The sequence below is a fragment of the Hemiscyllium ocellatum genome, chromosome 23 (assembly GCF_020745735.1).
Source record: "Hemiscyllium ocellatum isolate sHemOce1 chromosome 23, sHemOce1.pat.X.cur, whole genome shotgun sequence".
Taxonomy (NCBI): domain Eukaryota; kingdom Metazoa; phylum Chordata; class Chondrichthyes; order Orectolobiformes; family Hemiscylliidae; genus Hemiscyllium; species Hemiscyllium ocellatum.
The window spans coordinates 24,234,101-24,255,945 of record NC_083423.1 but is presented as its reverse complement, the minus strand read 5'-3'; the positions used below and the strand labels follow the sequence as shown (position 1 = coordinate 24,255,945).

At 39.2% G+C, this 21,845-nt stretch overlaps 1 protein-coding gene across 1 annotated transcript in view; it reads left to right on the top strand.

The window, feature by feature from the left end:
• dennd6b (DENN/MADD domain containing 6B) overlaps positions 1-16,316 on the top strand; it is a 113,872-nt gene extending 97,556 nt beyond the window's left edge. Inside the window, exons 16-20 of the mRNA XM_060842549.1 lie at positions 505-558; positions 2,581-2,690; positions 5,938-6,040; positions 12,237-12,311; positions 15,952-16,316. Of these exons, the coding sequence (XP_060698532.1) occupies positions 505-558; positions 2,581-2,690; positions 5,938-6,040; positions 12,237-12,311; positions 15,952-16,074 (465 nt within the window). The 3' untranslated portion in view covers positions 16,075-16,316. The remainder of the gene's footprint in view (positions 1-504; positions 559-2,580; positions 2,691-5,937; positions 6,041-12,236; positions 12,312-15,951) is intronic.
• The last annotated feature ends 5,529 nt before the right edge of the window (positions 16,317-21,845 follow it).

Here is a 21,845-nt window from a genome sequence, read left to right as displayed (position 1 = left end):
ACCCATCAATTTTGTCATCTACAAATTGGCTGTAGTGCCTTCTGTCCCTGCATTAAAGTTGTTATTTAGATTGTAAACAGATGGGGGCCAAGGACTGAACTCTGCATACCACCAGGTGCATTTTGCCAACTAGAAAAAGACTTGTTGTTTTCTTTTTGTTAGCAAATTCTCTATCCAATCTAATAAATTACCCCGACCCCATGTGGTCCTATCTTGTATATTAACCTTTTATGTGGTACCTTATCAAATGCCTTCTGGAAGACCAGATATATTAAATCTACAGGTTCCCCATTGTCAACTTTGTTTGTAATAATGTTTCCACAGTTCCAAGAGTACCCTGGGTGTCAGCACAGCCCATAGCACATTAATTGGAACCTTTTATGATGTGATCATTAGTTTACCACTGTTTTAAACTATCTGAAAAATGAAAACTTTTGAAGGAGATTTTGTTAGCAGAGTAGGAAATGGCTTAAACTATACAATATTGCTTTTCTTTTGCCTCAGGAGAGATATGTTGCTAGTCTGATGCCACTTCAGAGAACCATCACTGCATGGAAGGTAAAACTGAGTACTGCTGATGCATTCTGCTTCACGTTCCATTTATTGACTGGTAATTTATCAGCCTGCATTTATTTCCAATGCCAAATTGGTTTGGAGACTGTGCTGGTGAGCCACCTTCTTGACCTGCTGTAGACCATTTACTGTCAGGTAGCGAGTTCCAGGATTTTGACTGAAAAACATAGTATAAAAATGGACAGCAAGAATTTCTACCAGGACTTAAACATTTTAACAAGTAAGTGAAGTGAGTGTTCATTCTCTAGAGAGTGAGAATAGTGAGTTAGTTGTTGATACTGAGGAAATGGCAGATGTAGTGAGCATATATTTTGATTCTGATATTACAGAGAATACAAAAAAAAATTCCAGAAGTAGGAATAAATCAGGAGGTTGAAGGCAGAGAGAAACTTGGTGAAATTACAGTCATTAGGGAAGTGATAAGAAGTAAACTGATGGAGCTTCTGAACCTGGAACAAAGGCATTTAGCAACATTTACAAATGACACAAGATAGCTCCGAAAGTATGGTGTGATAAAGGCATAATCTGTATCTGCCTGCAAGCTCAATATTTTGAGTAAGTGATCTAGACTTTGATAAATGGAGTATAATGTGGGAAAACCAGTGTATTACTTAGATGGTGAAAGACTATAGAATTCTGAGTTGCAAAGGAATTTGGGGGTGTTTGGGTGCAAAAGTCACAACAAGTAAATAGGCGGGTAAAGCATGTAATCAAGAAGGGTAGTGAGATGCTATTCTTTATTATTGGAGAAACTGACATGAAAGTAAGGATCTTATGCTTGAGTTATACAGGGCTATAGTATAACCACGACTGCATGTGTGCAGTTTTGCTCGTCTTTTTTAAAGAAGGATGCATTGGAGGTAGTTCAGGGGAGGTTGCAACTACCTGGAATGAACAAGATATGTTATGAAGGCAGAGCGAATGCTTTGGTCTTGTTTCCACTGGAGTTTACAAATGTGAAGGGTCACTTGATTTGATTAGCTGAACTGGAAAGGATGTTTCTTTGTGTGGATTAGTGCAGAACTAGGGGCCACTGTTTTAAAATCCGGGGTTGTCCTTTCCAGAACAAATACGGTTTGTTTTCCTCTTCAAGGGTTGTGAGACTTTGGGCCACTGCCTTAGAAGGAGATGGAGGTGGGGTCATTGAATATCTTTAAGACAGAGGTACATCAATTCTTGTTAGGTGGTGGAATCCAAGGTTATTGGAGGTAGATAGGAACGTGGAATTAGATCTGCAAACAGATCAGTGATGATCAACCAACCAACTCCCCCCACTCTCGCATGTGTTCACTCTTCCCCTCATGCAGACTATATCACTCTTGTTTGTTTGTGTACTTCTTCTCCACCTCACCCCATCCCCACCCAAACCTCCATACATTGTCTCTCCCACTAAACCCCCTCTTTTGCACACTGTCTCTCCAGTGCATCCTGATCGCTTTGGTTTGTTCTTCGGATGGCAGTGCCATTGTAAAGATCAACACTTAATGCACGTCCCTACCCTTGACAATCTTCTGTGTTAAACTTAATCAAAATCCTTTGGGAAATCCATACAAATAACGTCTGTAGATAATCCCATACCTATGTTAGCTATCCCCCCAAAGTATTTAGTCAGGTTTATTAGGCATGATTAACCCTTTTTACAATGTATTCTGGCTGTTACTGGTCAGCTTACATTTCTCCAGATGCTCAGCCACTCTCTTCCTAATGCAATGTTAAAAAATGCCACTGTTGTTGCAGCCAGCATGTGACAGATGGGCATTGATTCATTCAGTTGTGTTTTGAGAATTTGCTACTGCATCTGTTGTTCTTCACTTAGTGGATTGAGATGAAAGTTGAAAGGTTAGTGTCCTCTAATGGAGAAACAGATGGAAAAGTCATAGATTGTTCCCAATGGGAGACTGTACTTGTGATTTGGGAATAGTTAATAAGATTCTGGCAAGAGTTCAGAAAACTTTTGCATGCATTGTAGAAAGAGAATTCCTCATTCTCATTACCTACTTCTGACAGAACCCACCACAGATCCACCCATTTATCAAAGAAGACTTCATGAAGACACTGGAATATGCTGGACCGCAACTGACCTCTGTGCAAAAAGGAGATTGGGAAGGATTATACAGGTATAGTATGTCATTATATTTATTTGAAAGTCTGACCATAAGTGAGTTTGATGGAGCTATCAAATATTGAAGCCTTTTATTTTGGTCTGGAGGAATCACCTTCGATTTGAAAGCCAGTGGCACAGATGAAAACCATTCATGTGTGTTCTTTGTCAGAAACTCTCAACTGGAAGCAGAGATGGTTGGGGCCCAAACTGCCAGCATCAGCTAGGGATGCCAATTTCCTTAGAGTGTTCCTACTGTTGACTCTTTTGGTGAAAGCAGATTCAGGGCCAAAAGGGCTACCAATGCCCCATGAGACAGGCAATCAATTAGACTTATTAAGGTTCTTGCTGAGCACACTGAAAGGTGGCCAACTACGATTTTCCAGACAATCTTCAGTTTTCTAATGAAAAGTGTGGGGAGTTTACAGCTTAATGCTTGGACGTGAACACACAGAGGCCAGCATTCCTGGCAGGCACTGAGGCGCTCCCTGTCTGGATCCTGATGCAACAGAAGGCCTCCCTGTGATGTAATTTATCTATACACACATACGTGCAAACACGCATTTCCCCCTGCTGTCTCCATGCCAATTAACGGGGTTCCCTCCATGAGAATCCCAGGTCAGTGACCTTTCCCACTCAGGAGTGAGTTCAGGGCTCCGAAGCAGTCCCAGTTCTTGTTTCGTGTCCCCAGTTTGAAAATCCAGCTGCCTTTTATAGCTCCTGATCCCAACCCATTTCCCAAGTGCTATTTGAAGTTCAACAAACTCTGCATAACATTGGTATTCTGCTCTGCTTCGCATGGATTAGAAATCCCACTTAATTTTCAACTACATCAAACTACTTCTACCTCTGCAACTTTGCTCCCAATTATTCCTACTGTTGCTGAACCCATAATCCACATTTTTATCTCTGGCCTTAGGTTGTAAATGGCATCCTGAGCCCCATCTTGCATCAACTTCAAATCAGTTGGAACTAAGCAACAAGTAATTTATCTCTTAAAGTATTACCTTCATCCCTTATAATTGCCAGCTCATACTTCAGCAAAAATTCAAAATTTGAACCTTATATTTTGTTCCTCAAATGGCTGGATATTCCCAGCATCGGCGTACTCTACATTGTCCACTGTTTGCATAGTTCTAAAATTTCTTTTTTTTTTGTTTATCTTCCTACCCAAATCCAGTTCACTAATACAGATGTATGTTCAATATCAATCTGAAGAAAGTGTTCACCTGTACCCTCTGTTTTCTGTCTCTTAGCCAGTTTCACATTCATTCTGTCAGTGTTCTTTAATTTCATGTGTTTGAATGCTGGTAATGAAGTTAGTAATGTGGAGCCCTAAGCAATGTCTTTTGAAAAGCTCACAAACACAACATCAACCATACATCCTATAATTCTCTTGCCAAAAATCTCACTTAATTTAGTTAAACATTAGTTGTCTTCATTAAATCTCTGCTGATAGTAATTGACAAATTAATATTTTACCAAATGACAATTAATGTTGCTTTATATAATCTGTGAGCTTCCTGGTGTGACTTGAAGAATCAGAGTCCATTTGCAGGTCCTAAATCTCTACGGCATCCAGAGGGTCTGCAGCTGGAATCTTCCTAGTATTCTTGACAGCAGCCAGTTAAGTAATCCCCTCCGAACCCTTCATCCAATGATGAAGGGGGTTGGTTTTCCACAATGTAACTTGGTTCTGTAGACCTGGCAGTGCTACACAGACAAATGCTCATGTGCTGTTGTCATGTGAGTGACCATTGTAACCCTTCCTGAAGCTCTGGTGGCTCTAGTTGCAATGAATCCACCACTCACCCTCATCCTTGAGGGGTATAACTGGCAATGTCTCCATGGGGAAAGTGTCGCTTAACCACTAGCAAAATGCAGGGAGTCTGAGAAGAGGACTGGAAGTTGTCCTTTTTAATTATTTACTTGGCAACCAATCAATTTGATGGTGGTCAAGCTGTTGTGATTCCCACTGTTGGAAAATGACCATGTGGCAAACCCATATTGAGCAGCCTGCCTGACATGACTTCAATGCTTTTAACCAGCCCCCTCCATCCTACTTCTAACTTGTTACCTGAGTGCTACCAAAGTCTTATCCACTGCCTCCAAAGGTTTACCCAGCAGAAATGTTAGACTGATTGCCCTTTAGATGGTAGATTTATTCTCCTCCCCTTTTATGTGGGATTTGCACTCTCTAATTCTTAGGCACTACTCCCAAATTTAGGAAGGGTTAGAAAATTATGTACTAGATTTTTCACAATTTTCACCTGCAATTCCCTGAAATGTTGGCGGCTGAGGGATGACTTTTATAGAGGTTTATAAAGTCATGAGGGGCATAGATACAGTGAATAACCAAGGTCTTTTCCGTGTGTGTGTGTGTGTGTGTGTGTGTGTGTGGTGGGGGGAATCCAAAACTAGAGGGCATTGGTTTAAAGTGAGGGGGAAAGATTTAAAAGGGACCTAAGGGGCAACTTTTTCACGAAGAGGATGGTGTGTTAATGGAATAAGCTGACAGAGGAGATGGTGGAGGTTGCTACAGTTAAAACATTTATAAGTCATTTGGATGGATGTATGAATAGGAAAGGTTGAGAGGAGTATGGGCCACATGCTGTCAAATGGGATTAGGTTAATTTAGGACATCTGGTCAGCATGGATGAGTTGGACCAAAGGGTCTGTTTTCATGCTGTACAGTTCTATGACTTTATAATCCTAGTAACCTAGGATTCATGACATCAGGACTAGGTGGAACATTTGTATTTTAAGTGCTGCCAAAATTTTCAAGTTCCTCCTTTAATTTGAACCTTTTCTGTCCAATTTCTCGACTAGATTTGGAAACCATCCTCTTTCACAATGCCTGATGTAAAGTGCTCACTCGTACCTCGACAGCCATGCCCTTCACAGGAAGATCTCTTTTTTTTTTAGTTCACTGAATCTGCAGCAATCCTTTTGTTAGTCTGACTGTCCTGTTCTTTCCCCATATCACTAATCCTTTTTCCTCTTGGCTCCTTAAATGATCCCACACTTTTTTGGACCATTCTGTATATGTTTTTCAAAGATCTTTCAGTTCGTTTTTATGTAACTTCCTAAATTATTATTAAATGCAATCATTTCCTTTTTATTTCCTTTTTCATTTCTGTGTAATTTCTGTATTTGGCTTGGTTCTCCACTGTATTATGAGTCTGCTGAAGTGTTTTTAACTTTGAGGTATAATTGTAATAAGCTGCTGGCCTGATCAGAATTTGTTTTTTTTGAATTGACAGGCGCTTTTTTAAATCTCCTAACTTTGATGGCTGGTTTCGTATGAGATACCAGGAGATGTGTAAGAAGCTGGAGATTCTTCACCTTGAGGTGTTGTGTGAGGCAGTAAGTACAGCCCTTTGTTGAAGCATTAGATATTTCAAAATAGGTTTGGGTGAGAATTGCCCAACTCTACCATGTGGCTACTGCATTAACAACATGCATCAATATAGTACCTTGAATCTAGATGTCAGACAGCCACTTACAGAGGGGGAGAGGAGAAAACAAAACTTTATGCGGATGGAGATATTGAGGGGAATGACCGAACGACAAGTTGAAAAGATTAATTTTGATAAAGGCTTTTTGAAGAGGAGACAGTGCTGCTGATGGCATTTCCAGATAATAAGGCCAAGGGTATTGAAAGTGTTAGACTGATGATGGGGCATATAATGACAGGAGAAACTAAGGGACGTCATGCTGGAAAAACTTGAAGTAGAATTGAGCTAGGGTGGTGAGTAGATTTCAAATCCTAGATTAAAGTTTTAAATGTGATATATTGGGTGGAGTGGGTGTCATTCCTGGTTGATGCAGGGGACAGGAAAGGAGTGATGAGTGACTGAAGTCTACTGGAGTGTTGGATTGGGGAGATTTAACCTCTTTTGTATAGAAGACTACTCTCTTGTAGGAAAGTCCCAGTTTTCTATTACTTTTGAAATATCTTGTAATAGTCTTGAGATCAAGCTAGGTTTTGCACAACAGATTCAGGATAAATGAACAATGAACTGTGGTGCTGGAATTTATCTACATGGGCATACAGTGATGTTGGGAAGGCAGGTTCAGGATTTTGATCCATTAACAATGAAGGAATGGGATATAGTTCCAAATTGGGACGGTGTGGCATGGAGACTTTCAGGATGTGTTCCTAAACATCTGTGCCTTTGTCATGTACTAGATCAAACCCCCCTCAAACTATATTAAAAAGATAGTCTAAACCCTAACTTTATTATATTAAATGGAAGTGTAAGGCATGGTGTTCCAGATGCAATTCGATTGGTCAAACTACTCAACATTAAGCAAATAACACTGGTGTTTTTAAACTGCAGTTAAAATACAGTCAAAATAAAATTGGCTTAACTGTAACTCATCGAAATGCATTTAAAAAATTACATAAACTACTACTAATTAACTATTCCAGTATAGTAAAATCCCATAAATACACCCTTGGCAAATTCAGGAAGTAGATAGTCTCACATGCAATTCTAGCAGCAGGAAGAGAATTCCAGCTTTTAGCTATAACAAAGAGAAGAATAAGAGCTTCCACATCAGCTTCAAATCCTCAGCAACTGCAGGAAGCTAAAACTAGAAATCTTGGTTGTGTGGAGCTTGACCCCACCCATTCAAGCTAGTTCGATTGTGCCAGCTTTTTAAAAATCCCAAGGCCTCCCAAGCTGTTTACTTTATTGGCGTTGAGCAGACTGCTCGCCCTACCTCTGTCTCAACCTTTCTTCGTCAAAAAGTCCCAGAATAAAATACTTAAGTCACAGTATTGCCACAATGTGTCCTTTTAGGTAGTAGCGGTTATGGATTTGAAAGTGTTGGGAGAAAGATTAACAGAATTTCACGTAAAAATAATTTAGTAAGAATGGCATCTATTTACCTATCTTGGAACCTTTAACAAGTGATGTCTTATCATTACATTTTCAGACTCAAACCCTGAAAATCCTTATTTCTAATTACTTACCATGATAGTGACTGTATATAAAGTTGCAAATAATATTAGGCTGAGCCCCAAAAGGGCTCATGCTACATTTCAAATCATTGAGACATTGTCCCTCTACACATGCAATCTAACATTCCCTCAATCTGCAGTTTAGTTATTTTTCTTTAATTCTATTGAGATGGATCCTTTCCCAGGTACTCCCTATAAAGTATACAGAATTCCTAGCATCTGACCTGTTCTTATAGTCATGGTATTTGTGTGACTGTAAAGTTGAGTTTTTGGTCAATGGTAGCCCTAAAGATATTGAATGAGAGGGATTGGGTGACAGAAATGCCATAGTAAATCAAGAGGCAAGTATCTCTTGTTGGAGATCTGTCTGGCACTCGCATGGTGTGAATGTTACTTGCTACTTAGCCCAAGTCTAAATGTTGCCAGGACTTGCTATATGTATACATGGACTGCTTCATATCCAAGGAGTTGTGAATGATGTTGAATATTGTGCAATTACCAGTGAACATGCCCATTTCTAGCCATTGAAGGGAAGGAAACTCATTGATGTAACAGCTGAAGATGACTGGGGCGAGAATACTACTCTGAGGAACTTCTGCAGTGTGTTCCTGGACTAAGATGACTGATTTCTAACAACCGCAATCACCTTCCTTTGTGTGAAGTATAATTTCAATCTGTGAAAAGTTTCCTTTTGATTAAATTGCTTAGTGACATTCAAATCCGAACCAATTAAAATTAATGTTTCAATAAATGGTCACCCAGTTCCCATGGAGGTCAATATGGTGCAGCTGTATCTATGGTTGCCGAAACTGTCTTTAACAAGGGTCGCTTGGGACTCTAACCCTTAAGTTTGCGCAAGACCTTGTCCCGTCTGAGAACATGCACTAAGAGGATATGCCTTTGAAGGGTAAAATGGGTGTTCCAGGCTCCCCAAATGACCTACTTGGGTTACAGAATCGTGTTACACCCGTTGGAAGATAAAGTGAGGGCAATCAAAGGAGCCCTGCTCCCATGTCTGTACCGGAGCATCACTTGATACCAAACTATCCCAATTTATATTCAATTTTAGGATCATCCTGCACGCAACAACAGGGGATGGCTCCAGCAGAGTTGCTGATGGGGAGAAAACTCTACTCCAGGCAAACCCTGGTATTCCCAGACCTCAGGAGAGAGAGTGAAATGGAAGCAGGAGCACCAATGCTGGCCACAGGCCGCCTCTAAGCGCGCACACAAGAGAGAGCAAGAGGAAGAATTTAATTCAGGGGACAAGATTGGTGCTGGAACCATGGAAATGTTCCTGTATGAGTAGTGGTGAGGTTAGCATGAGGTCAAATCCCGTGACTTATAAAGTTCGGGTGGATGATAGGGTCCTGAACAAACACCTGAAATTTGTTACCCTGCAAACAGAACAGAAATAAAACATACTTGGCCCCTCAGAACAGCCAGAAGGCTTGTCAGAAACTGCAGGTGCTCCCCCTCTGTCTACCATCTCCTGAGATGGATGCAGCCTTAATACTGTTACTGCCGGAAGAAGAGGAGGAAACTCTCCCAAGACACTCCGGACTCAAGAGATGGGCTATGGTCCAGTACAGGTCATTTTTGTCAGAGTCAGAGTTGGAGGAACCGGACTTGGGTGAAAACGTCACAAGAAAAGCTGCAAGGGAAAGACCAGGCCTACATCCCTGGCTTGGGATGTAGTGATTGGAACTAGTTGGACCTTATTGACTATGAAATCATTGGCCCAGGTTAACAACCCCAACAACAAAAAACAACTTTCTGGAGAAACTCAGTAGGCAAGCAGCATTTTGGTCTGAAATCAGAGTTAATGATTTGAATCCAGTGACCCTCCTTCAGAACTAAATTAAATTAATTTAGCAAAATGAAGATGGCTCTGTTGTCATCTTGCACTTATTTTTAACTGAACATTCTGTGTGAACAATTAAAAAAGAAGAGTACAGAATAGAAACAGGAAAGTCCTGGCTGACCAGTATAACTAGGAGATTTAGAATCTCCTCAGTTCAGGGACTGGCTCTGAATTGACTGACCACAGCCAGTGTGGTGTGCATAAGTAAATAAAGGGTGACTTGGTGACAGGATACCATCTCTATACAGTTATTTCAGAAGTATACAGTAAATGACAGAACTCTTCCTATCAATGTACAAAGGGATCAGGGTGTACACATGTACCTTTCCCTGAAGGTGGCAACGCAAGTGGATAAGGTGGTCGAGAAGGTTAAGGCATTCTTGCTTTCATTGTTTGGGGCATAAAGTATAAAAATTGGCAAGTCATGTTGCAACTGTATAGAGCTTTATGCAGGCCACATTTAGAATATTGTATACAGTTCTGGTCACCACACAATTAGAAGCCTTTGGTGAGGGTACAGAAATGGTTAACCAGAAGGTTCCCAGTTTTGAAGGGTATTAGCTATGAGGAGAGATTGGAAAAACTTGTTTGGTTTTCACTTGAATGCCGAACTTGATAGACCTTTACAAAATTGAGATGCATGGATAGAATGGATATTTCGTCTTTTTGCTGAGGGTAGATGTGTCATTTTAAAAGGGTTAAGTTAGAAGGAGATGTGAAAAGTAACTGTTTTACACAGGGTGGTAAGTACTTGAAGGTGATGCCAGAGGTGGTGGTGGAAATTGGTAAAATGGCAACATTTAGAGTTTCTTGACAGATATGAATACCGAGGGAATAGAGGGATACAGACTGCATAAAGGCAAAAGGTTTTCAGTTTAGAAAGGCAACAGGTATCAACACAGTCTTGGTGGGCCAGAGGGCCTGTTTCTATTCTGTACTCTGTTTTTTAGTGTTCACACAGAACGTTCAATTAAAAATGAGTGTAGGAAGACAACTGAGCCAACTTCATTTTGCTGAATTAATCTCATGTAGTTCTGATGAAGGGTCGCTGGACTCAAATCATTAACTTTGATTGCAGACCACAATGCTGCTTGCCTACTGAGTTTCTCTGGAAAGTTGTTTTTTGTTTGATTTCCACAATCTACAGTTATTTGTTTTATTTTAATTTCATTAATGTTCAGTTTCTAATCAACTAATCTTAAGTAAGCACAGAAACGTTTTAGAACCTTTTATGATCGGATCACCTGAGGGATTTATCGTGCTGATTTGGAGGACATGCTGTTTCGAAAGATTGCAGCTCATCATCTATAATATACAGCACTGCATTGCGGTGAGGCCTGGAGACAATTTCTAATATTGTAGTCAATCGCCTGAGACTGCAAATAGAAAATTAAGATGAGATGTTGATCCAGGGCAAGTCAGGGGGAAGGGTTTAAGAAAACAGGAACATGGAAAAGGGCACAAGTGGGAGCAAGAGCAGCAGCTGGGAGGAGCAACAGTGAGGCGGCTCAGGAAGGCAAATGTGTTTCTGTATATGGCATCCAATGGAATGGAACCTCAGTAACAAATGTATGGGAAACATTTGACAGAGTTCTCCTGATTTACCATCTCAGTAGCAGCACTAAGGGCCATGGAATCAGAGAACCTTAGAGCATAGGAGGCTGTGTGTCGATTACACCAGTGCTGGCTCTATGGTTGAGGGAAACAAGCATTCTCAAACCCTTGCATTCTCCATACTCCAAGTATTTATCCAGTTCTCTAAAAGTTGATAGTGAATTTGCTTCCATCTCTCTTTTTTTTGAAACACAACTCATTCCAGATTATAACAAGAAAACACATTTTCTTCAACTCAATCTTTTATTCCTCTCTTTTTCTTAAGTCTGTACCAACTGTTCTCATGTTAAATCTGGTCGTAACTTTCTAAGGTGATAGATCCCAGCTTCTCATGAAATTTAACATAGTTGAAGTACTCAATTATTTGAGATTATTTTCATAAATCTCTTCTGTGCCCTCGAGAAGGTCTTGACATCCTTCCTAAAGTTCAGAGATAAACATGATACACCAGCTGATGCTTAAGCAGTAATATATAAAGATTCAGAGTACTGTGGCTTCCTTACTTTTGTGCTCAGCACCCTAATCATAAAATCAAGAATCCAATCTATGGTTTTTTTAAACCTCCTTCATAATTTATTGTGCAACAATCAAAGATTTGTGAATGGACGCCTCATGTGCTTCTGTCTCTGAACTTCCTTCAATAATCTACCATTTAGTTTCTATTGACTCTCCTCATTCTTTCTCATTAAAATATATAATTTCTGTTCCCATTTTATCAGTCTGTCCTTTTTGAAGCATGCCATCTTTATTTGTTATATTTCCAAGTTTAATAACTTGTTAAACTTTGAAATTATGTCATTTATACCTGTGTCCACAACATATATGAAAAGTGCAATGATCCAGTGAATGAGCCATTAGAACATTATTCTATTGCAATGTATCAAGGTTACTGTTCATATTGAGCACTGAAATCAATCAAATAACCTGACGATCAGAATCTATATATTGTATCAAAAACAATCACAGATTTCAAAACAAACTCCTGCATCTCTCTCACCTTGCAAAAACTGCTCCTATGCAACTGATGTTTTCCTTGAGTTTAGGCGCATTTCATAGTTAGTCACTAAGTTATGAAAGTCCATTTGCTGTATACACTAACCTTGCTTATTTTCTAGGATCTACTGTTGTGGGTACGAGAAAAATCTGAAGTGGAAGTTGTGGACCTGGTTTTGAAATTGCGTGAGAAATTGGTAATATTTGCCTTTGGTCTTGTATTTCTGTATATGAATTGGAGTCTGTCAATATCTGTAGATTGTTACCATGGTGTAAGGAAATTTATTCAAAAAGTCACTTTGTTTTCAACAAACTTTAGGATAGATCCATTGCTAAAATATGGAATGAAATCAGAAGGGTAATGCCAAGCCTGTTATGAATTTAAGAACTTAGAACAGATGTATGCTATTTGGCCCCTCAAGTTTGTTATGCCATTTAATACGGTCATGGCTGATCCGATTGTAACCTCAAATCCACTTTTCCCAACCACCCTTGATAACCTTTCAACTCCTTGCTTCACAAGAATCTATGTACCACTGCCTTAAAAATATTCAAGGAATCTGCTTCCACTACTGGTCAGAAAGAGAGCTCCCCAGACATGGTGACTCTCTGATCGAAAATATTTTTTCTAATTCTTGTTTTAAATGGACAAAACTGATTTTTAAATGTGTCTCCTCATGCTAGTTATTCCCACAAGTGGAAAGACCCTCATAATCTTGTATATTCTAACAGGATTGCCTCTCATATTTCATACTTAAATGGATACAGGCCCACCTTGTCAAACCTTTCCTATTCTAAGACTCAGTCGAACGAATCTTTTTTGAATTGCTTCTAACACATTTCTATTCCTTTCCTATACTGTGTTCCGAGACCAAGCTCCTATTTTAATCCAAATGATAGTAGTCTTTTACCTACCAATAGAAACTTTATTATGTTGTCTAATGTATAAGCAGTTTAGTAGACTTTGTTGCTGGCTTTACTGAAATTTGATAAATACTGGTTTTCTATATAGAAGGCAGATGACATTTTTCCCAATTATTGTGCCAAAGCCTTTCCATTGAAACACTACTTAGCAGTTGAACCAGAGCTAAAAGAATTTTTCATTCTTTATATATCCTATCACAGGATTTTTGAGTAATAAGGTTTAGACAAACAGATTCCTTTCTCATAGTTAAATACCGTCAATCCAATTTGACAGTGTATCCCTCAATCCTTTCTCCCTCAAACACAAAATAAATTTTCTCAAACCTATACACACCCCTACTTCCCTGCTACTCTCCCAAAGAACTCCAGTATGTTGTGTAATGTACTTAGAAACAGGAGGTACTGAGAGACACTGATAGCTGAAATGAGTGGGCAGAATTATGGCAGAGCAGATGAAGTTCAATGTCGGAAAACGAGATGATCCACTGTGGACCCGAGCAAGTTAAGCAAGTAAGAACTGTAGAAGAGCAAAGAAATTCAAGAGCCCCAGTACGCTGACCATTTAAAGCCAATGTAGTGTATGAAAAGCAAGTATTGCAAGAATAGTGGGAGCAGGAAGGTGCAAGGAGTACATGGGACCAAGCTGTGCTAGTGGGATATTGGATTGCTGCTGCAGGGACAAAGATTTATAAGGTATTGAGTGGTCCAGTTTGGAGGGAGCAGTAGCAGGGAAACCAAAGAGTGAGGAACTCTCATTTATACAGGAGGCAAGCTTTAATTTTAAGGTTAATAACCCTTAATCAGATTCCACCATAGGCAATAGTTTCGATGTATTAAATTGAATCATTTAATCATTCTTAACATCTTTGTGAGATCACCTTTAAACTTCAATATTCTAAGAGAATACAAGTTGGTATGTAGAACCTGCCTAATTTAAACCTTCAAGTCTAGTACCATCATTTTTAAATAATGCTGCACGACGTCTCACCTTTGTGTTCCTTAGAGATACAGTATGAGAAAAATAATTGATATTAATAAAAGCGCTGACAAAATTAATGCAACTAAAAGCCAACAATTTCACTGGACTTGATAACTTTCATATTTTAACAAATATGGAACAGAAATTAGTGGATTAAGTTTGATCTTCCAGAATTCTCTGGACTCGTGAATTGACCTTGTGGATTGTACAGTAGCAAATGTAACTCTGCTGTTCGAAAAGAAATGATAGAGAAAGCAGGGAACTCTAAACAAGTTACAACTGAAACAAGAGAAATGCTCAAATCTGTTATTCAAAATAGGGTTACAGAACACTTAGGAAAGTATATGATTGGGAAAAAAGATGGCTGTTTTATAAGAATATGAGTAGGAGAAAGTGAGGACGGCAGTAGCTGGAGATCAGAGTCAAAAAGTGTAGTGCTGGGAAAGCACAGCAGATCAGGTAGTATCTGAGGAGCAGGAGACTTGACATTACATTCCTGATGAAGGGCTTATGCTCAAAACATTGACTGACCTGCTCCTCGGATGCTGCCTGACCAGCTGTGCTCTTCCAGCGCCACACCTTTTGACTAGGAATATGAGTAGTCTGTTGAGTCCCTCAAATTTGAAACCATGATCTCATTGTACTATGTATACCTTCAGCCAAACCAAATCAATTTCAGATTTAAGTTTACCTAATGACCTCCTACCAACTGCTGTTGCAAAAGAGAGTTCAAATTGCTATACAGTGGAACCTTGATTATCCAAACAAGATCTCAGGGTCCCGTCAAAACGGCTTTAGGCAACTCAACATTCAGTTATCAGTTAAACAGCGTTGCGGTGTGCATTGCCAGATAACTGAGAAATGTTCGATAACCAGCACTCAAATTACCACTTGTTTCCAGTTATCCAAATGATCAATTATCTGAACAAAATACTCCCCGTCTGTCTCGTTCGGATAATTGAGGTTCTATTGTCATTAGATCATTGAATGCAAAAGTAAGGAGGATACTTATACAGGGCACTGGTGGGACCACATCCGGCATACTGAGCACAGTGTTGGTCACCTACTTTAAGGAATGTGTTGAAGGTAGTTCAGAGAAGTTTTACTTGACTAACACCATGAGTGGTGAGTTGTCTTCTGAGGAAAAGTTATACAGGCTAGGCTTGTAATCACTGAAGTTTAGAGGAGGAAAAGGTGACTTAATTGAAACACAAAATCTTTGTTTTGGAATTTCTGGGAGAGAATTCCAGATTGCACTATCCTTTATGTGGAAAAAGTGATGCCCGATATCAACCTGAGTGGCATGCTCTGTCAGGTTTATGACTTTTTATTTTCTGGAATGATTTGCCAAAGGATATGGTTTCTGTATATTGCATTGAATCTTTTTCATCATCTTAACACCTCAATTAGATTACTCTTTATATATACTCAAAGAAATAAAAATTAAAGGTTTGGTAGATGCAACCTGTCCTCTCAATTTAACTCTTCAAGCCATAGTACCATCCTTTGAACTTAAACTGTATCACCTCATAAACCAACTTTTCCTTGTGGAGGTACAATGCCTAGAACTGAATCCAGTATTCCAAATGGGTTCAATACAGAGATCTATGAAGATGGAAGAAGCTTCCACTCTTGTGTATTGTGAACCTCTTGAAATTAACATAGAATGTTCTCCTGTACTGCATACTTCAATAATCTTTTTCAATTGCTGAGTCAATGAGTTTGATCTTGTCCTGGATCCACCTCAATCCCTAGGCGAACACAACAGAGTATTAACGAACATTTACAATATCCATCTATAAACTTCTTCAAATGATTATAATTCCTGTATTCTCTCTGTCACCACACCTGTTGAAAGTCAAACTATTTAGTATTTTCAGAACTCTTTCATGTTTTATCTTTTTAAAATTTAATTGGTGTGTTTTCCTATCCAGATAAAAGCAAGGGTTCATCAGCTTTCAGTCAGGGCAGACTTGCTGGAGAAACTGGAATTGTACCTGGAAACAGTAATTAACTCCCTGCCTGATGATCTACAAGTTATGCTGCACCAACATTGATTGGAACAGCAAGCGCTTTGCAGGCAGTTCAGCCCGTCCGAAGAAATCAACAGAAAGAAGTTGCATTGGACATTGCGTTTTCTGCTGTCAAATTTTGAAATATCCATGTACAAAGACCATTGGATGCGATGGTTAGGTTGAAATGGAGTGAAAGCTTCCATTCAATAACCAGAGTTATTTGCAAATGATGAACTAAAATGTTAATAATGTAGCCTAACTTGTACACATATATAGTACTACTCTGTAGTTTTAAAAATGTATCACTGGATTCAATTAAACAGTTTAAAACGATATGTTGTTTCAATTTTGTGTTTGGGATTGAGCATCACTATTCTTTCCCATCCCTAATTGACTTTGAGAAGATGGTGAACTGCTTTCTTCAACTGCTGCAGTGCATCTGTTGTAGATACACCCACAGTACTGGTAGGACATTCCAGGAATTTTACCCAGTGACAGCAAAGGTGGATCAATATTGTTCTAAGTCAGGATGAAGTTCTGATATTCCTGTAGTTCCTGCCCTTGTTTTTCTAGGTGGTAGAGATTTCCATTTTAGAAGCAAGTTTCTTGAGTTGCTGTAGTACATTGTATATGGTGTACAGTCTGCACTGGTGATGGAGGGAGTACATTTTTAAGACAGTAGATGGACTACCAGTTAAGCAGCTGCTTTGTCCTGGGTGGTGCCAAACCTCTTGATTGTTTGAATTGCACTCATCTCGATGTGGAGAGTATTCCATCATACTCCTGACCAGAGATGGTGGACAGACTTTGAAGAGTCTGGTTACTGTAAAATCCAGATCTTTAGCCCTCTCCTGTAAATGCTGTATTTATGATTGACCTAATTAAAGGGCTTAGTCAGTTGTAACTCCCAGGGTGCTGATGGTGGAGAATTCACTAAGGATATATTGTTAAATGTCAAGTGGAGATGGTTAAATTTTCTCGTTGGAGATGGCTATTGCTTCAGGCATTTCTGTGGCATAAGTGTTATGAGTTCATACTTAAATGTTGCTGCATGCATTCAAGAACTGCTTCTGTATCTGAGGAGTTGTGCAACAGTAAAATCTTAATTTGTGGTCAGTCAATAATGTGAGAATGCAGTCAATGGCAAACAGCACACAAAACCTGTAGTAAGAGCTCAGTGCAATGACTTGCTCTGTTGGCCCTGCAGGCTTACACACTTGACTGATGAAAGACAGATTCTGCTGTTAGTTCCTTCAAATTGCAATACATTTGTGATGAAACTAAATGTTATAAACTCCATTCTAAAGGTTGGCAAAACAGTTTAGAGTGAAAGACTGGATTGTGTCTGAATTTAAGATGTCACTGCTGATTCTAAAAACTTCTTGAAATAATATTTCAAGACATGAATGACTTAAGTGATTTTGTAAGAAAAGACAAAGTTAAAAATTGTCTGCAGCAACATTTAAGTATGAACTCATAAGTGACAATAACACTTATGCCACAGAAATGTGTGAAGCAATAGCCATCTCCAACGAGAAAATTATCTGAGGAAATAGGTTTATGAATGAAATGGTGAATTTTGTGTGTACGAATTTTCAAAAGGCAATTAATAAAGCCTTGAAAAAATGGCTCAGTTTTCCTTGTAATAGGAGAATACAATACTCGATTAAAGCTATTTAAAGTCGCTAAAATTGGGACAATAGAAACAGTTGGTTCACTTTTTGGTGATTGAGCCATCATAGATATGAGCACAATTGTAAAAGGTTAGGGCAGAGAGTGGGAGATGTTTTATAGAATTATGAGGATGTAAAATTCACTTGATTAAAACATAGTCAACATTCAGAAATTAAAGAATAAATTAAGAATAGAAGTAACTCAAGTAAAGGGAAATGAAAATGGGGCATTTGAGCTTATAATGAATTTCTTTATTATTTATTCCCTCTTAAAACAGATCAACTGTGCTTGTATTTGCTGGAATTTAAAAGAATGAAGGGGATCTCACAGAAACATATAAAATTATGATGGGACTGGACAGGCTAGATGCTGGAAGTACATTCCCAATATTGGGAACAAGTCCAGAACCAAGGGTCACAGTCTAAGAATAAGGGGTAAGCCATTCAGGACTGAGATGAGGAAGATTTTCTTCACTCGGAGTCTTGCAACCTGTGGAATTCTCTCTCTCAAGAAATTGTTGGTGCCAGTTCATTAGACAGATTCAAGAGGGAGCTGGACGTGGCCCTTGCAGCTAAAGGGATCAAGGAGTATGGAGAGAAAGCGGGATGGGATACTGAGATTGCATGATCAGCCACAATCATATTGAATGGTGGTGCAGGCTTGAAAGGCTGAAAGGCCAACTCCTGCACCTATTTTCTATGTTATAGTAGTTCATTACATGTTCAATTGTAGAGGATAAATTAATCTAGTTTTACAAAAAAAGGCAGTGTGTCTAACTGGGAAAGTTTAAGACATTAACTCAGGACAAACTAAACTGGCAGTAGGAAAATGTACATTAATAAAGTGCAAATTTATTAAAAGCAAACCAAGCTTCACTAACTTTGATGAACTCTTCGAAGTAATAGGGGCTTAATGAGCACACTGCAATGGATGTGGACATGACTTTCAATAAGGCACTTGATAAATATGCAATTAGATTATATTAGATTCCCCACAGCATGGTAATAGGCCCAACAAGTCCACACCGACCCTCTGAAGAGTAACGCACCCAGACCCATTTCCCTCTGATCAATGCACCTGATGCTATGTGCAACTGAGTATGACCAATTCACCTAACTTGCACATTTTTGAACTGAGGGAGGAAACTGAAGCACCCAGAGGAAACCCACACAGATATCAGGAGCATGTACAAACTCCACACAGTCAACTGAAACTGAGATCGAACCTGGGACCTTGGTGCTGTGAGGCAGCAGTAGTAACCACTGAGCCACCGATCAAAATAATTCAAAGCCAAGAGATGTCATGAAACATTGCTTTGCAAGTGAAGAAATAGATACAGTGGAGTCCTTAAATGGTTAGTTGTTGTTTTATATATTAAGGGCATTATTTGGGTTTGCAGATGGCCATTCCGTCTTTCATTTATGAGGAGAGTGATCTCGAAACAGCACACGGTAAGGAAAGGCGGATTCTTTCCGGGACGCTGCAGAGTTATGCACATCATTAAAAACTGGCAGCCGGGCTTCTTCCTTCATTTCTTACCCGCACGTACGGAAGGCTCATTCCCACGTCTGCCAGTGGAGCATACAAACCCAAGAAGGTCTCCCGGGAGGATAAGAAACTGGCATTGGCTGAGCGTTTACACCGAGTTTTAAATCTTTCATGTTTTGATCTAATTCTTGCGCTTCACAAGCATTCTCCACTGACACACAAAAGGGTTACAATTGTGTTCTGTACGTCTATACCAGTCCTTGCGATTGTGAGAAAAAGTTAGGTTTACCACAATGTTGATCTGGTGACATTACTATCATATCCATCCTTGTTCGGGATGATCCACCCTGGTGGAGGGAAATGTTAACTTGTTTTGTCAATTTGCATTCAAGCATCAATGAAATCAATAGATTTACACAGTTTTGTTTATAAGACATTGAATACCTACCTGCACTGTCTTATTTTCTTGTTACTCCAGTTCTACTGAAAAGGTTCTGTTACATTCAGCTTGTTAGAAACATGATAATATTTCGTAGCAATTTATCTTGCATGTGCAAAGCCAGCTGTTAGGCTTTTAAGCTCAAACATTAGCTGTTTTAGTTTATAGAGGGCTGAGTTGGAGGACTTGAGCTGTAGGGAGGGGCTGAATAGGTGGGGCCGTTTTCTATGTTGCATCAGAGGCTGAGTGGTTACCTCACAGAGGTTTATAAAATCGTAAGAGGCACGGATAGGGTAAGTAGGGGTGGGGAATCCAGAACTAGAGGACATAGGTTGGGTGAGAGGGAAAGATATAAAAGGGATCTAAGTGACATTTTCACAAGGAGGGTGGTGAGTGGATGGAATGAGCTGCCAGAGGATGTGGTGGAGGTTGGTACAATAACTACATTTAAGAGGCATCTGGGTTTATCAATAGGAAGGGTTTAGAGGGATATAGGCCAAGTGCTAGCAAATGGGACTAGATTAGTTGGGATATCTGATTGGTATGGACGAGTTGGACTGAAGGGTCAGTTTCCGTGCTGTACATCTCTATGATTCTATGAGAAGAAAATAGAGTAAAGAAAATGAAGGTACTAAGTCTTCAGAACATAGATGACTGATGCAATTTCATATAAAGAATGTGTGAAATGATCTAATTTGGCACAAGAAACATAAAAAGTTGAGCCAATGGAGGGCAGCAAAGAAAGAAATAAGAAGATTATAAGTTTCAGAACTGATGAAAGTTGTGCTGGATAAAGATGACTTTTGAAATGATGTTGGAAATGTAGAAAGCTTTGACAAATATCACAGAGGACTATTGAATATGTTGAGAAGGTTGTTTAATAGCAGCATAAAGGATCTTTGGTTTTTCAAGAAAGTGTGAAGTTCAAAAGCACAAAAATGATACTAAATTTTAATCATTTGAGTACTATGACCAATTTTGGGCACCAAAATTTAAGATGGATAACAAAGTTTTGGAAAATGTTCTGGGAGATTTACTAAATTGGTAGCAACCTTGAAGGGCAATTATATGGAGACACCAGAGAAGCTGAGTTTGTTCTTGGAACAGAAAGGATTAAGCAGAAATTAATTGAGGTGTTGAAAGTTGTAAAGGTTTTTAGAGAGTGAAAAAGAAGTGGGGGGCGTGGGGGGTTGGGAGAGGTGAGTGAGTTGTTTCTATTGGAAGAATATTTAGTAACCAGAAGGGATAGATTTAAGGTGTTTGATAAAAGAACTGGAACAGAAGAAGAGTGTAGGGAGGTCAAATGTTTGAATGCAGTTTCAAATGATGGACACAAATTCAGCAAGAGGACACTCAAAATGCATACCTCTGTCACACTATGTTAATGTTATTACATTTATAAATCTTCCTTGAGGTTTTCTCCTGTCTGTGTTTATGTGCTGAGCACACAAAATTGTGTCAAGACTAATTTTATTTTGGACTGTGAAATTAAAAATTGAAAAAGATACTGCTTTAAATTAAGGAAACTGGGGAAATGTAGCTTTTCTCTTTTTCAAAAAAAAAATACTGTAAACCATTGAGAGTTGAATCTACAATGTTCCCTTGTTCAAGTGGTAAAAGATAATGCTAGACAGAATAGCACTATGTGTGCATGTGTACAAATATCTTTTCAGGCGTTTTACCCAGAGACATTGTTTTCTTCAATCAACCAGTTATACGGACTCAGGAGGACCTTTCGGTTCTTGGACAACTGGTTACTACAGAGGAAACATCTCACCTGCAAAGACGAAGCACTGAAATTGCTATAGGGAAAGGCTGAATAGGCTGGAGTTATTTTCCTTGGAGCATCAGCAGCTGTGGGATGATATTATAGAGGTTTATAACATCATGAGGGGCATGGATAGGGTAAATAGACAAGGTATTTTCCCTGGAGTGGGGCAAGTCCAGTACTAGAGGGCATTGGTTTAGAGGAACCCAAGGGGCAACTTTTCCTCACACAGGGCGGTGTGTGTATGGAATGAGCTGCAGTAGGAAATGGTGGAGGCAATTACAACATTTAAAAGGCATCTGGATGGGTATATGAATATGAAGGATTTAGAGGGATATGGACCAAGTGCTGGCAAATAGGACTAGATTAATTTGTGATATCTGGTTGGTATGGACAAGTAGGACCAAAGGGTCTGTTTCCATGCTGTACTTCTCTATGAATTTC